Source organism: Tinamus guttatus, unplaced genomic scaffold, assembly GCF_059628265.1.
Source record: "Tinamus guttatus ecotype Peru unplaced genomic scaffold, ASM5962826v1 Tinamus_guttatus_pri_ptg000048l, whole genome shotgun sequence".
NCBI lineage: Eukaryota > Metazoa > Chordata > Aves > Tinamiformes > Tinamidae > Tinamus > Tinamus guttatus.
This window is the reverse complement of record NW_028288582.1, coordinates 5,752,125-5,766,963: the sequence shown is the minus strand read 5'-3', so window position 1 is coordinate 5,766,963 and position 14,839 is coordinate 5,752,125. Positions and strand designations below refer to the sequence as shown.

Genomic DNA, 14,839 nt, shown 5'->3' with positions numbered 1-14,839 from the left:
GAGAAGCAGCGACTCAGGGGAAGAAGATGTCAGCGGAACTTCTTTTTTTCTCCCCCCCTTTTTTAATATAAACCTGAAAAAACTTCTTAGCAGTGTACTTTATATCACAATACATTGATTTCTTGATTGTGCAACTTGATCTGAGAAATAGCATTTGCTTAATTCAGCGGGATTGGAACAATACCACTCTGGTGTGCACTGGTGGTAGGCCCCAGCATAGTCGTTCTCCTCCCCATGCCTGAAGGACGCTGCTACAGCAAGGGTGTCCTTGCGATTATTTGGCAAAAGAGACTTTTTTCAACTTTTAAGGACTGGGGCTTAATAAGTACCTTCTGATGTCAGATATTGAGCACTATTGTAAAAACGAGGGTTAAAATCACAGCAGCAGCATTGAAAGTGGAAGTGATTAATCTGTTAAATCAATATCCAACGTGTTGTAGAAAGATGTACTGATTTTTCGACACAAATTATCCAACACCTCTATGTTTATAGGGAAAAATAATTCCCTCTCTTGTAGGAATGAGTGGGCAAAAAGCTCTGGGCTGTGTCATGTGGAATACTATGACAGGTGATTTTCAAACACTATACTGCTTTACTTTCCTGATCTATGGTCTAATATTTCACTAGTCTAAAGCCACTGAGTTCCTTGAGGGAATGCTGGCACCAGACATGTGAATCTGTTAAAGCAATGTGTCACCAGGATCAGGACTGGCTTATGTAAAAGGAAGGATTTGGCGTCAGACTGTAAAAAGCCGAAGTGATAAAACAGAAAATGTGGGAAACTTTTCTTTCTTTCCTTTTTTCATTTTCAGAAAATAAAATCTACCATAGAACTGCAATTTCATCCACCATCATAAACCCTGTTCAGATCCTGTTTACAGGATCTTTTTACAGGTCTTTTTTACAGGATCTTTTTTACAGGATCTGTTTACAGGTCAAATCTGCCCTAATTTGGGGAAAACGGGGGAGGAGATAAAACCCTATGAGAATAGTTACTCACTTATGCGAGAAATCATCCAGGAGGTCAGTAGTAAAATGTAACTTCCTTCCCACCTCCTTATAGTTTATCTCAACCCTCACTTTACAACATGATCCCAGAGCAAGACAGGGGAAAAAGCTTCTCAAACTGAGTTTCCACAATATACAAATAATTCAGGCTATTTCAATGAGCATTTCTTGTTGCTAACTGCTTTATCTCCTTGATAAATATCACAGCCACAAGATTAAAAGTCATTTTTTCTGTAATTTAAGCCAAGTGAAAAAAAAAAAAAAGGCTCCACCTGAAGGAAAATTGAGAAAAATATTGTGGTGGGAGCATTTGCCGAGTAGGTGGGGTTCATATCTATTCAGTGTAGGGGGTTAAACCAGCATCGCTCATGTTTGGGTAAATGTAATATTTCAGGTTCCTTTCAGGTATAATATTTCATAATATTATTATGTCTAATAAATTGCAGTTGCTGGCTTTTATTTTTGGTGAGAAAAAACTAAGAGTCCTTATTTGTCCAATCAGAGGGTTCTTTCTCGCCATTTTTAATTTGGTTCCCAAACCACCATAGCCCTTCTTTGGGGTCTGTGCCTATTTCTTAGGGAACATGATCTCACAGTAAATTAGTACGAGTTATTTCCTAAATCCTTAAATCATCTATGAAAATAGGATTTATACTCATATATAGATCCAGTGCTTTTGACTAGTGTATGCAACAACAGTTAAAACAATTATAGCAGCTATGAGAGGTAGAAAATTTTAAGCACTCAGGTGATTACATTCACATTAATCTGTGTTTGTAATATCAGTTCAATTACAGTCTTTGGCCTGGACAAAAGGAAATAAATTTCAATAGAAAGCATTGCTATATGAATATTCTTCCCAACAACAGAGTGGAAAGATACAATGAATTACATGCCTGCATTTAAATAAACAGTACCTGCTATATATTAAGCAAATTGCAGTCTAACCTATCAGAAACAACTGTGAAGTGTTTTGAGAGAGTGCAGTTGTGGTTTCTCACGCCTATGCCAGGAGTATTTCAAAGTGTTGTCTTCTGTACAAAAATTATTGAGCAGAACTTGCTGCTTAAAAAAAAAAAAAGTAGAACAACACACGAGGGTGTTTCTGTGAATACTAAAATACAGTTCAAGACAGTTTTACATTTTCTTAATGGAGGACAAGAAGAGAAACATATGCTTTAGGGAATAAGGTGAAGACCTTATCTCTAAAACAGTGTTGCCACTCCTGGAGCTGTATGAGCAGGTGTGGAAACTAGGCATAAAAAAAATTGACTCTCTTCCTAAACTGGCTAAGCATCAGGAGAGAATACTTATAGTCTCCAGGGTCTTCCCCTGAAAGCAAAAATTCCAATGAGATAAAAATGGCCTATTTCCATCAGCAGAGGAAATGACCTGAGATGCAAATTTAGGATCTGGATACAGGCTGGATTTCCATTAGTTCAAGGATGTTCACACCCAAGCAGATTTAAGAGCAGACAGAAAAGTTTTACCAGAATCCAAATCAGATTATAAACTGTAGACATTACTGTCTGGATGTATTTTTTTCAAAAAAAAAAATGCAAAGGCGATTTTAGATACATTATGTAAGGGATATGAGCTTTAGAAGAGAGGGATAAGAAAAGTCACATTCACTCAAACACAAGGTTTGCATGTTTGTTCTTGTACTGTGTTGCAGATTACATCAGTTTGGAATCTGTACATTTAAATCTGTGCTTTCTAAGACCACACAACAGACTGATGTGTGTTTAGGGGTCGTGCTGAAAACCCAGTTCTAGTATAAAGCTGAGCAATGGAATTCGTCTCTGGCCTATATCTGTGTACATGCTGCATACACACATCTGTCACCTCCTTAACACTGAATGCCTTCGTTTATGAGCTCTGTGTATTCAAATAACCTGATTCAAATCACTGATTATTATTTTTTTTTCTAAGCAAAATGATTATTTTCTATAGCAAGCATGTGTTCTTCAGTTTTTAAAATGAATCATCAGGAGCTTATCTGTGATTCCTATTGAAAGTACATGCATGAAAAGCATGGATTCATGGGATAAGGTGCTATGGGTCCTTTTGCTCTAAGGAGAAAACTCTATTCACCAAAAAAAAAAAAAAAAAAAAAAAAAAAAAAGCCTCAATTGTTTCTTTACAAAAACAAAGTGAAAAACTAGCACTGATCCAAAAACTCAACAAAATATTTTAGTTCCGATTTTTTCTAACCCAATGTGCACTGTTAACAGGGAATTTACAGGGAAGTTAAAAACAGGGGGTAGTCAGTACATATGCAATAATTTCAATATAACAACATACTTTTGTGGCAGTGCTCCAGCGCATCAGTTTGCATTTCACTTAGTAAGGTCTGTAAAAACTCTCACAGTCTTACTGGTAATTTACATAGGTCAAAGCAAAGACTTCTTTTTAACTACCCTTCTTGCTAGAGTGTTCCTAGAGGCCTGCTTTTGGAGAAGGCAGATTAAAGAAGGCTTTGAAATGTTGCTAAGTCAAACTCTGAACTTACTGGCAACAGATAACTAAAAGCAGAGGCTGTGGTCCAAATGTATATGTACACATATGTGCATGCATATATGGGAGTGTATATATAAATAATATTGCCTTTCTAACACATTTTTAGTCTGGCATTGCCAGGTTGGCCTGGGTGTCCAAACATTAGGAGAAGAGTTTGCAGAAATGCAAACACAAAAGCTCGAGCACTCTCAGATGTGGCATCCTTGTGCTCTACCCATTTCTTCCCTCAAAACAGCCAGAGAGTTGTTCATTGTGCGTTCTTGTCTCTTAGCTGCTCAGAGTTTTCCTTAAAACTACCCCTGCTTTCAAATATCGCTCCACCTGGTTGAGTGTGTGAAGCTGCCTCACTCCACCTGGTTGAGTGTGTGAAGCTGTGGAGAAGAAATCATTTGCACACAGGATTCAAAGTAGAATCCATATCCAACATATTTCCATCTTGCAAACCATCTCAACAGCCAAGACACTATGCACTTGCAGGGAGACGAAACTGGCTGTGGAAGAATTAATCCAGGTAAATGAATCAGAGAGACTCAGCACTGGTGTCAAAGTCAGTAGGTGAGTTTCCACATGTATTTGTTTGGGGATGGGATTTCCAAAGGCAGGTAAAGAAGTAAGGTATCTCATTCCTATGGAGTTTTTATTGGAAATGGGATCTTTCCTTCCACAGATGCTATTTTTAAAATAATAATAATAATAAAATAATAAAAAAGCTTTTTATCTTTTGATTTTTATCTTTTGATTTCTGCAGACAGAACAACTAAGACTACGTGAGTGTGACTAGTGGAAACGTTACCCACAAAACCCAAGAAGACTAGAAACTCCAGGCTGAGTGCTTGATGCTTTTCATTCAAGTGGAAAGAGTAAAAGACCCAGAGACCTGGGGAAAGAGTAGACAAGAGCATTAACCCTGGACAGCCTCACCAGTAAGCAGAATCCTCCCAGCCAGTGACTGAGCTCTAACTCATTTACCTCAGAGGAGAGACATGGAGGAAACACTCGCTGGCCTCTGCCTCCCAGTTCTCCAAACCATCAGGAGAGGAACAGGGAACTCAAGGCCCAGGCCATGAGTTACTTTGGCAAAAACACATTATAGCAGCATCGTCCCATAAGAAGAATTAGGCACGCACTGAAGTAATTCGTGGGAGGAGACATCACCACTGACCCTGAAATTCAAAGCAAGTTAGGGAGGAGTAATAGAGCTTTCTACAGTTGGAAAAGGAGCCAGGAAAACAATGAGCTGAAGAAAGAGAGTAACTTTCAGGTCCCAAATATTCTTCAGGAAAAGATGGGGAAGGCTCCCTGGCAGAGCACTTAGGTGTCTGCCAGAGTCTCTTTCTCACAAGATGAAATGAATTTTAAAAAAGTATTCCAGGAATCCTGATTTTTGAATTTTAAATTGGTATTAACTAATTTCATCTCTAGATCTCTCTCTGAGGATTGCCTCTCTCTGCAATCAATTCACAACTGCAAAGAAGCAACATCTGTAAAGCTTCCAAATGAATTATATTCCCTTGTGGGCAGAAATCAATGCTGAAGAACAGGATCTCCCTATAGGCAGCCTTGTCCAGCTGGCATTATGAGTGATGTAGGTTTTTAAGGTCTTCTCTCTGCTTATAACCCATAAAAGGTTTGCTCCCTAAACCTAGGAGAGCAATTTGGCTTTTAAATGTAATCTTAGATTTTATGGCCTGAAATGCTTAGAAATTCATGGGCTTGTTATGCTTTCAAATTTTGATTCAGCCGAACATTTAAGCAGGTACTTATCCTTAAGCACCGAATAGCCCCCAGAAGACAACAGCAAATCTACAGAGTTGTGCTAGCTACAGGCTGGAGCTCTTGCTCAAAGACAACATGCCTGATCATCCAGGCTGCCTGCAGGCTGCCTTGCACGAGACCTTGAGTGTGGAGCAAGACAGCTGGCTCTCTAGACAGGGAAACTGAGGATGGATGGGGGTAGAGATCTGCTGCTCCCCATTTACCAGGTGATACAGATGCAAGTGCTTTGCACTTAGGATGCAATAAACCCAGTCTCAGCTCAAGCAATTGTGTCTGCATACCCGCCAAAAATCTTAAGTTTTCTGCTGAATCATGGACTGCTGTGTATTTTTTGCCTGGGGATAACTGCCTATATTCTAGTATAGCATATGTTCTCTGCCATGCAAATCCCACGCTCATCTGAGGGATTCTTCTAATTGTTGGACTTCTTTGTCATCTTAAACCATTCATCTTTTTCACTGAAGCACTGACAAAAAAAACCAAAAGCAGCAACAAAGTCACTAGTGAGCTTTGTGAAAATTACACTTCTTCTCCCTTTTCACAGCCCTGGTACTCCTGCCTGCGAGTGGAGAGAATGGGCCTATCCAGAACAGAACTACCTATGCAAATGTTTACAGTAATTTTATACATATTCTATGAAATGAATATTACACATAAATTCTAATACTCAAAATTGAATAATATACAGTAATAGGGACCAAGTTATATATATATGAGTGTGCAAGCATTAGTATTATCTATTCAGCTTAATCTCTTACTGTGCAGGTTTCTGTAATTACTAGCTACATTACATTTTAGGAAGTCGTAACAAATGTTGGTCATGCAAAAATCTAAGAAGAAACAAGAACACAAATATTCTCCACCATCCCTCCAAATGACACAGTTTTTTACAGATACTTTACTAATATAGTGGTTTCATTAAATTCCTTACAATTGTCTAATATTAAGAATAGTTAGGAGAAGAAGTTCATATGTTTTAGACTAACTCAAAATCGGAGCAGGAGCAACAGTTTTGTCAGCGCTGTGTCCACACACAGCAAAAGCAGAGACAGCAAAGGCCCCATCTGTGCCTGGATTGGAACAGCAGTTACTTAGAATAACCTGAGGATAGAGGCAGCATTACCGGCAAAAGGAGGGAGAGGAACAGAGAAGGGACTGAGCACAAGCCTGGTTACAACTCTTGTTGCAGTTTGAAGAAATAGACTATTTTCTGTAGCTTGTTCTTGCTAGCACAGTCCTCAAAAGCAGTTTCTTCCCCCAAAGGGCAGCAATAGCACGTGGGAACTCTGCTTGCAACAGCAAGCTACAGCTAGTGCTGCTCCCTGCATGTGCAGGACAGTTTTTTTGCAATTAATGGCACATGGGTTCTGTAATTGTTCATGAGCTGTGTCCTAACAAAAGTATGTCTGCCAAGAATTTCTCATTAAGGAACTGGGTGGTTTCAGGAAAGAAAACATCACACTCAATTCTCTGACTCAGCTTTAGCTTGCACTTTTAACTGGCACAATTATAAAATCAAGATCTTGCCCTGGAAATCTGCTTACACTTTAGATCATGCCACTTTTCTCCTCTTGCAAAGAGGTCCGTGAAGAAGATCTTCCTAGCAACAGCTCCTTCTCATGGATCAGGCTATCTAGCAGGTCCTCCTGTCTGTAGTTGTGATAAACCTTCAGGAAAGCCAGAATGGTAATTCCCAGCCAAGTCAGCCAGGCAGCCCAGAGACCGAACTGGAGAAGAAAATAAATAGTAAAGAGATCAGTACTGTTTTGTAAAATTGAAGTCAACTGTTCAGGTGAATACCAGAATCTCAACTCAACCAAAACCCATGTAGCCACCCCTGCTTCCACCCAGCAAGGTCTTGGCCCCACAGTTTCTCAACCCTGTCAAGTAATTACTAGCTTGAAGGAAAATACCCTTATTTACGAGGAAAAAAAAAAGTACTAAAGACATTAATAAAGATTTATATATAATCCACACGCAGCTACTGACCTTCCCATTTTGACATTCTGGACATCCAAAAGTCCTTGGGATTGTTGCAGTTTAGTTTAGTTGCTTTGGGATTGCATTACATTTTAAGACATTTTCAAAAACTTCCTTCCTAGGTATTTTGGGCCTCACCACTACCCCTTGCAGAAGTATAATTTTTAAGACACTTCTATTCAAAATAGAGAGAGAATCCTATAAAAAAACACTGTTATATTGCAGGGTTACTAGTTCACATGAGATTGATTGAAAGAGCAAGAGAAACTCATTCCAGCGCATCCAAATGCCTGGTGGCTGTTTTATATGTGGTATGTGAGAGCTCAGCTTAAATCCCCATCTCCAAAAACTCCTATCACTAACTGATCAATCTCTCTTGTTCAGCTTCACAGAAATAATTATACCTTACTGGTAAATATACTTGAAGTGGGCCTCCTATGTCTCAGAGGACATTCATTTGTAATAAGATTTTCTGGCAGAAAATCCACTTCAGTTTAGTTTTGTTGTGCTTCTAGCAAAGAAACACTAATTGAATCCCTGTATTTCAGTTTTGACATACTGCACTTTTTATTAAAAAAAAAACAATTTAAACACTTGTTTTTAGACACTTCTAGACAGTAACACAGATGTTTATAGCCAATTTGCACAACCAATAGCACTGATTTTAAAGGGTGTTTATGATCCTACATATCTTATGCACTTTGTCAAATCTCCTAAGTACTTCTGCCCATTCTTACAGCTTTTTCAGTTCATCAGTAAAAATATTTTTGAGTTATTCCACAAATTCTCTGTGTAAGAAGATATTCATTTGGTTTTATATAACAATATATAGAGAATTGGATTGCATTCATTTCTTAAGCACTATTTCATTAATGTAATGTAATCTTAAAAACATTCTGATAGCTAATATTGCTGTTATTCTTGGCATATTTGATATGAAAGAATTTGAATAGATTTAGCCAAATTCAGTGAAACTCCCAGAGTCCTTCTGAGGTCATCAGATTGAGGGAAGCAGAGAGATATGGGCTCTGTGTGCTTATCCAAGTCTCTGAGCGTTTGTATGTGCATACATACATATGCTGTGATTAAACAGCCTGTTTTTCAGATTTCATTCAGAGTCCATCTTAAACTCTTCATCTCCAACTCTTAAATCGCAAACAGTCTTGATGTCTCCACTCAGAGCACTGCTTAGTGAGTAAAGCCTGCTGTAGGAACTCACAAAGAAGTATATTTTTTTCCAGAAAGTTTAGCCTATTCTTGGGTTCCTCATTCTACCTGACTCAAAGAAATCGATTTGCATTTCAGGGACAAATCCATTCTCCTGCCATCATCCAGTTCTGCTTGCCACATCCCAGATGCTAGAGGACAACACTGCAGGATTTGTCCCCTGCTTGGTTCCCTTCTCTAATAATCTCTCTCAAAGTTTCCTTTGCCACTACCAGGTCATGTCCAGCAGTGGACAGGTATTTTCTCATTCATAGGGGTTTGCTAAGGAGCACAGGCTGCACCCTGCAGGCTAGCAGCACCCATGAATTCAAAGCTATGCCTGATACAAGGTTCAATTCGGTTCTCTTTGCACTGGCTGGCAGATTACTCTTGACAAAATCTATAAAAATACAGTCTGGGTATGGGCTAGCAAGATGCAAAGTGTTCACTTTTACGACATATCTCTGCCCTACAGGCGGATATGTCTGAGCTGGGTCTCCAGAGGCCAGTGCTGGCAATGAAAACACAAAGGTAGCTTCTGTCCAAGAGGCACAGCTGCCTGCAAGTGGTGCCCCAGGCATCCGAATGCATCTCCCTGGGAGGAATGCTGGAGCAGCACGAGCATGGGTGCAGCCCTGCACGAATGGGTCTGCTCTGCCTGCAGAACTGCCTATGTTCATATGCTTAAGGGCTCAAGTCTTAAAAGGACAACAGGAATATTCATTGGTTTTGAGCATTCACAGAGCTGACAAATTCAATAATATGATCTTACAGTCTCAGGGATCTAATATACAAAGATGCATTAGAAAAAACAGTCCTATCTAAATGACAATAATTTTTCATTATTTCTGTCGTACCTGTATTTATGTGGGTTCAAGGGAGCTCGGACAAACTTAGAGAAGAGAAAGCTGGATGGACTGATACAATTCAGTCATTTTTTTCTTAATCCCATCAGTAAGGAAGGGTTCTGGGACACCCAGGTTTTGAGGCCTTTGTACAGCTTGCGGAAATAATAACTTTTTCATGATGAACAATAAAATGAGTGGTCGAGTCAGGCTTTGACATGTCCACACTTGAAACTATCTATTTTGAATTTAAAATACAAATGTGTCACTCACTATCATCCTGATTCAGCACTTACTGAGGCCAGTGTAAACATTCACATTCACATCAGAGGATGTTATTCAGCCCCTACATTCCCAGATCAATGAGAAAATCGTAAATGAACTGAAATAGAAGCGTGACCTAGTCTGACCTACCTGTGCAATAGCAAACTGGTCATAGAAAGCAGAGTTTTCTAAGTTCAGTTCAAGATCTATATCCTGCAATTCTTCACAGCTACCCAAACAAGGCATTTGAGAGGGGAAAAAAAAAAAAAAAGTTATTTGAGAGATTCCAAACAGGCAAAGCAAGTGCAAAATGAAGCGACATCTTAAATGTGTTTCAAACAGTCACAATGACATGTTCTATCAAAAGATATTTAAGAAGTGGCTTGCGAATTTTGTCTAAAAGTAGGCTAAAAGAGGCATATGATTACTTAAAAATACACGTGTAATTATGTCAGTGATAACACCAGTCTTCCATAAAGTGGCATTATTAAAATTATTATGAAAACCATTTCCCTAAACCTTTCTTATCCCACTCCCCAGGAGCCTCTCACATAAACACACCTGAGGCATCACCCCAGTCTGGTCGCTTCACCCCTCGATGAAACAAAGTGCACGAGCCTCCATTACCTTGTGACATCATCAGGAGAGCCTCAGAAGAAGGGATTGAGAGGGTGTTTTTGTTTCGGATGTTCTCGCAAGGAGACGATACTCTGATGCTGAGATAGAGGCTATCTACGGATTTTACAAATAACCTGGACATTTACTGGTGTTGTGAAAAAAAAATCCCGGGATTTTGAGGTTGACTTTCTATCTCTTGGTTGATTTCTGCAGCCTCTTCTCTGTCCTTTTCAGTGCTGTTGGTTATCTTGGATTTTTATCCGAATATTCGATTAGACGTTTTATGCAATTGAGATACAATTTTTAACCGAATATTCGAATAATTCAATTAATCGTTGCAGCCCTAAACAGAACATTTACTATGGCATTTTACAACATATGACAATGGGCAACAACATAAATGTATGCTTTACGTAGTACTACTATTGATTATCATATGACATAAAATGTCACCTTTTCTTCTCTTTTCATTATTTGATAGAAAAAATCTATCTCAACCTATCATCCATTTCCTGCACTAAGCATAAGCATTGTGGAATACAGCTTTAGCACCTGCACCAATTTAGCACCTGTACATCTTGTGCATTTTAATAATGTACCGGCCAGCTGTACTTTGTGCTCATAACTTCTGAGGCTCTCAGGGTGTCCACAGCACCGCTATGAGATCAGCATCTCTCTACTCGTTTTTGGATGATGGTGTGTGGTGACACAGGGAGGACAAGTGACTGCTGTTATGCTGTGGGTCAGTAACAGAGCCAAAATAGAAAGCCAGGAGATTACCAGTCCCCTACCCTGGCTCACCAGACCACTTTCCCTCCCTTCATAGAGCATTTCCAAATTTCTCTCCCTTGCTCAGCTTGCATGTAATAACCACACTTTGTATAAATGCTGTTCACTTGTGCATGTATCAAAAGGAAGAAAGAAAGAAAGAAAATGTATTCTTCAATACTAACCTATTTGGCATGCTCCCTTTTTCGGTAATTGCATCACACCACATGTTAAATCCTACACTCACTATAGTGCTAGCAATAAATGTGATAAACACCACAAAGGCGCTGATCAGCAGATTCAGGAAGGCATAAAAGAAAGAGCTGCAATAAAAGGAAAGAAAAATGTAACTCATAAACAGCTGAAACACAGCATCAGCAATCTCTCTAAGCAGTATACCCTGGGCATAGTCAAAGATACCAGTTTCCATTCAAAACACATCTGCTTTAATTAAGAACACCTAACATCATTGAAAAACTAGGGATTATGACTTTGAGTATATTATTGTCATTTGTAGAGTCTTTTGCTTTTTATTTTTATTTTTTACAGTTAGAGGATGAGGATGAGGCTTTAAATCACAAATATTAAGCAGCAATTGTTCATACACATCATGGCTTTCATTAGCTGTAATGATGAAAATCACCATTGTTAAAATACATGTTATTAGCTCAAATTATATAGTAACTGGAGCTAAAATTATTTCATGACTAAAGTGATAATTGGGACAAAAATTGCCTAAGAGAAGGAAACTAAAAATAAAACAACACAGTACTGATAGCTATAATCATTTTAAGCAATGTAACTCATGGTACTGACATCATAGACACGAATTTCTGTTTTATGGGCAATTTGCAGAGCAGCCCAGCTTCTCCTGGGATATCTCTGGCTTCAGTACGTCGCTTTTTGCTAGATGAATATAAAATCAGCCCAGTTAGTCTACCCTCCCAGGGCCAGCCCCAGGCACATGGTTTGTGTATGGGGTGGGATACCCGCAGGACCCCCGTAAGACCAAGCAATTGTCCGCTTGTTCTCCAAATCTGATGCTGAGAGTCACTAACACTCTAGAAGGATGAACTGAGGCTCACTGAGAGATGAACTGTTAACTGCTTAGCTCTACCCCATAATTCTTGTTACTTAAAACTTTCTAAGCCTTTTTTTTTTTCATTCATCTGCCCAAACTCTTTGCTTCACAAAACGGCTTTAAGCAGCATTTAGAAATTTTCATAATCTGAAAAATGGATCATGTTTTTATAATCCAATCATCTACACTATGTTGAAGAAAGACTGGCGGTTCTAGGAGGCCGGTCATCCTACCTAAGTTAGATGGAAAAGGCACATACAACAAATTGACCACCAGTGCCCCTGTCATTATGCTGTGGGTAGAAGGATTATCCTCACTTCGGAGAACAAAAACCTCAATCATTTCTTTTCCCTGATGGGTCATTAAATGAAAACCTTAGTGGCTTTTTGAGTAAGTGATTGAGTCCTGGGAAGGTTTAAGGTTGAACAAACCTGATGTCTACAGGTGCTATACATGGTTAAGACATATGTGACCTTGGGAGGACATCTATTAAATGAGATAGAAAACTTTTAACACCTGGGCTATCGTGTTTGCTCTTGGGTCAATGTGGCTACAGAGGGCACTTTCCAGGTTCCCTCCTAATGCCAATTCATCCCATAGCAACACTTGAAACAGTGAAATAAATCACCATCCACAAGTGCCTTTAAAGACTAAAGCAGGACCTGCCTCCCAGGGACATCTGACCACTGTCTGAATGCAGAGATGAATCATATTCTTGCCTTGCAGCTTCACTGGACTTTGACTAGACCAGTTCATGACTGCAGAGTGCCAGGGCCACCCCTGGTATAGCAGAGGAAGACAGTGTGTGCATGCTGCATCTCTGCATGTTCACCGACCCTGCGCTGATTTCACACCTAACCTAGGTTTCATTTCAAGTGTTGCTAAAGCCATATCCATCGTAAGCACCTTATCATGATATTCTGGACAGAGAGCTAGAAAAGGGTTTAGATGTCCACTGAATATATAAAAAAAGAGAGAGAGAGAGATAATAGAGATAATATTAGAACCAATAACAGCTCTAGAAAAGGAACGATTTCCAGGACTTTTCAGGACTATACACTGTTGTGGGACTTCCAGTCCTCATTCTAGTTCCTACCCTGGAGCAAAAGACAGGCACCAAGGTCTAGAATTTGATCTTCCACCAATGAACTAAAGCTCAGTGTTGCACTTGATTTACACTGGACATATAAATAATAGCAGAGTTTCCTTAGGCAAGGCCACGCTGGTAGAAAATCAGTGCTCACCTGGCTCTCTGCCTCACATATTTTTCTATTTATAACAGAATTTACCTGAAGAAGGGAGATTCAAATGCGTTAAGAAGTTCCTTGCTCAATTCAGATCTCCAAAGGTAAGTTTCAATGTGGAAATAAGCTTCTGCTCTATGCTTGCTACAATAGGTTTTAGGATTAGGCAGTCCAAAAGTGGCTGGAAATAGTCAGAGAGACAACACTACATGCAATCCCCAGTATCACCAGCATCAGGTTATTGTATGAACCCAGGCACTGGTGAAGCTGGTAACTCAAAGAATCTCCAGTTCAAACAGACCAGGAGGCAAATGCGTGACTTTTGCCATGGCCTTTGTAATAAGGGGGAAATGGCTTTCCTTGTCCAGTCACCACCAGTAGTTGCTCCTGCCTTCCCACCTCTGTGTGACTGGATGCTTGCAGAGCTCTGGCTAGGAGCACCCACACCCTTGGTTATGTTTACTTGCAGTTTTGCCAAGGTTATGAACAGGTCACTGGAGAGATGAACACAGAGCAGAGCTTCTACCTGGACCACCAGGCCTTTCAGATATTCTTGCTTGAGTCTTACACAGTTTAGTTTTGCTAAAAAAGATGACCATCCATCAGTGCAGCCCTGCTCTTGTTGCAGAGAGCACTCAGCTTTGCACTGATGTCATCACCAAGCGATAATCATTGTTTGTAGTAGTTGCCATGTCCACCACAAAAGCAGGATAAAAATAGCGAGAGGGGGAATCACCAATTGCTGCTTTTTTTCCCCCTTCCCCATGCAAGTGTGCTGCTTCAAGGCTTTTACATACTGACCAAACAGCCTTTGGTGCACATCCAGGAAGGCCTGTGTCCTTCTGCAGGGATGTGCAGCAGCGTGGGAGCACCACGACTGAGGACACCTGGGAGAACCTCCGAGTACGCAGTCCCACACCCCAGATGGCCACGTGGGAGCATCCTCACCTCACGGACAGGGTGTGAATGACAGCTCAGGGACGTACGTTGTGCATGTGGGACAGAAACAAGGTATCCCCTCACCCCAACCCCAATCCTGGGGAGCAGCATGCCCAGAAGGTGCAAAACCCAAACAAAAATAACCGGGAGAGAGGAGGAGGGAAGGCTTCCAAGGTCCTGCTCACCTCTCCTTCCCCAGGCCAGCCCCCTGCCCTCCCCAGGGGTACTTACTCCTCGTGCCCTTTGCAGAGGAAGAAGAGGGTCCGCCAGGCCTGCACTGTGGCCAGCAGCAGGGAGAGGAGCCCGGTGAAGATGCTGAAGCGGCAGGCGGCCTCGGGCCCCCACTCCTGCACGGTGAAGCGCTGCCGCTCCACGGTGAGGTTGGCGTTGAGCCACATGCCCTCAGTGAAGAGCAGGCAGCGGCCGTGGAAGTCGTTGCCATTCTCAGACAGCGGCACCACCACGATGAAGCTGAAGAGGAAGGCGAGGAAGTAGCAGATGCACTGAGCGAAGAGGAAATTGTTGAGCGCCATGTCCGCGGCGCTGCGCAGGCAGAGGGAGGAGGAGGGGGGATGGATGGAGGGATGCAG

The 14,839-nt window shown here is 40.7% G+C and overlaps 1 protein-coding gene across 1 annotated transcript; it reads right to left on the bottom strand.

The window, feature by feature from the left end:
- Window positions 1-5,408: 5,408 nt before the first annotated feature.
- Window positions 5,409-14,798, bottom strand: TMEM179 (transmembrane protein 179). The gene is made up of 4 exons (XM_010217710.2): window positions 14,481-14,798; window positions 11,171-11,308; window positions 9,750-9,828; window positions 5,409-7,031 (listed from the first exon to the last, which is right to left on the bottom strand). Exons 1-4 carry the CDS (start codon window positions 14,780-14,782, stop codon window positions 6,852-6,854), a joined length of 699 nt encoding a protein of 232 aa, XP_010216012.2. The 5' UTR covers window positions 14,783-14,798; the 3' UTR covers window positions 5,409-6,851.
- Between the last annotated feature and the right edge of the window lie 41 nt (window positions 14,799-14,839).

Bases quoted from the DNA above. Each gene is read 5' to 3' on its own strand.
- TMEM179 (XM_010217710.2), bottom strand. From the start codon at position 14,782: ATGGCGCTCAACAATTTCCTCTTCGCTCAGTGCATCTGCTACTTCCTC. The intron at 11,309-14,480 runs GTAAGTACCCCT...CTTTTATTGCAG, and splicing joins CTCTGCAAAGGGCACGAGGA to CTCTTTCTTTTATGCCTTCC. The intron at 7,032-9,749 runs GTAGGTCAGACT...TTTCTTCTCCAG, and splicing joins ACCAGTTTGCTATTGCACAG to TTCGGTCTCTGGGCTGCCTG.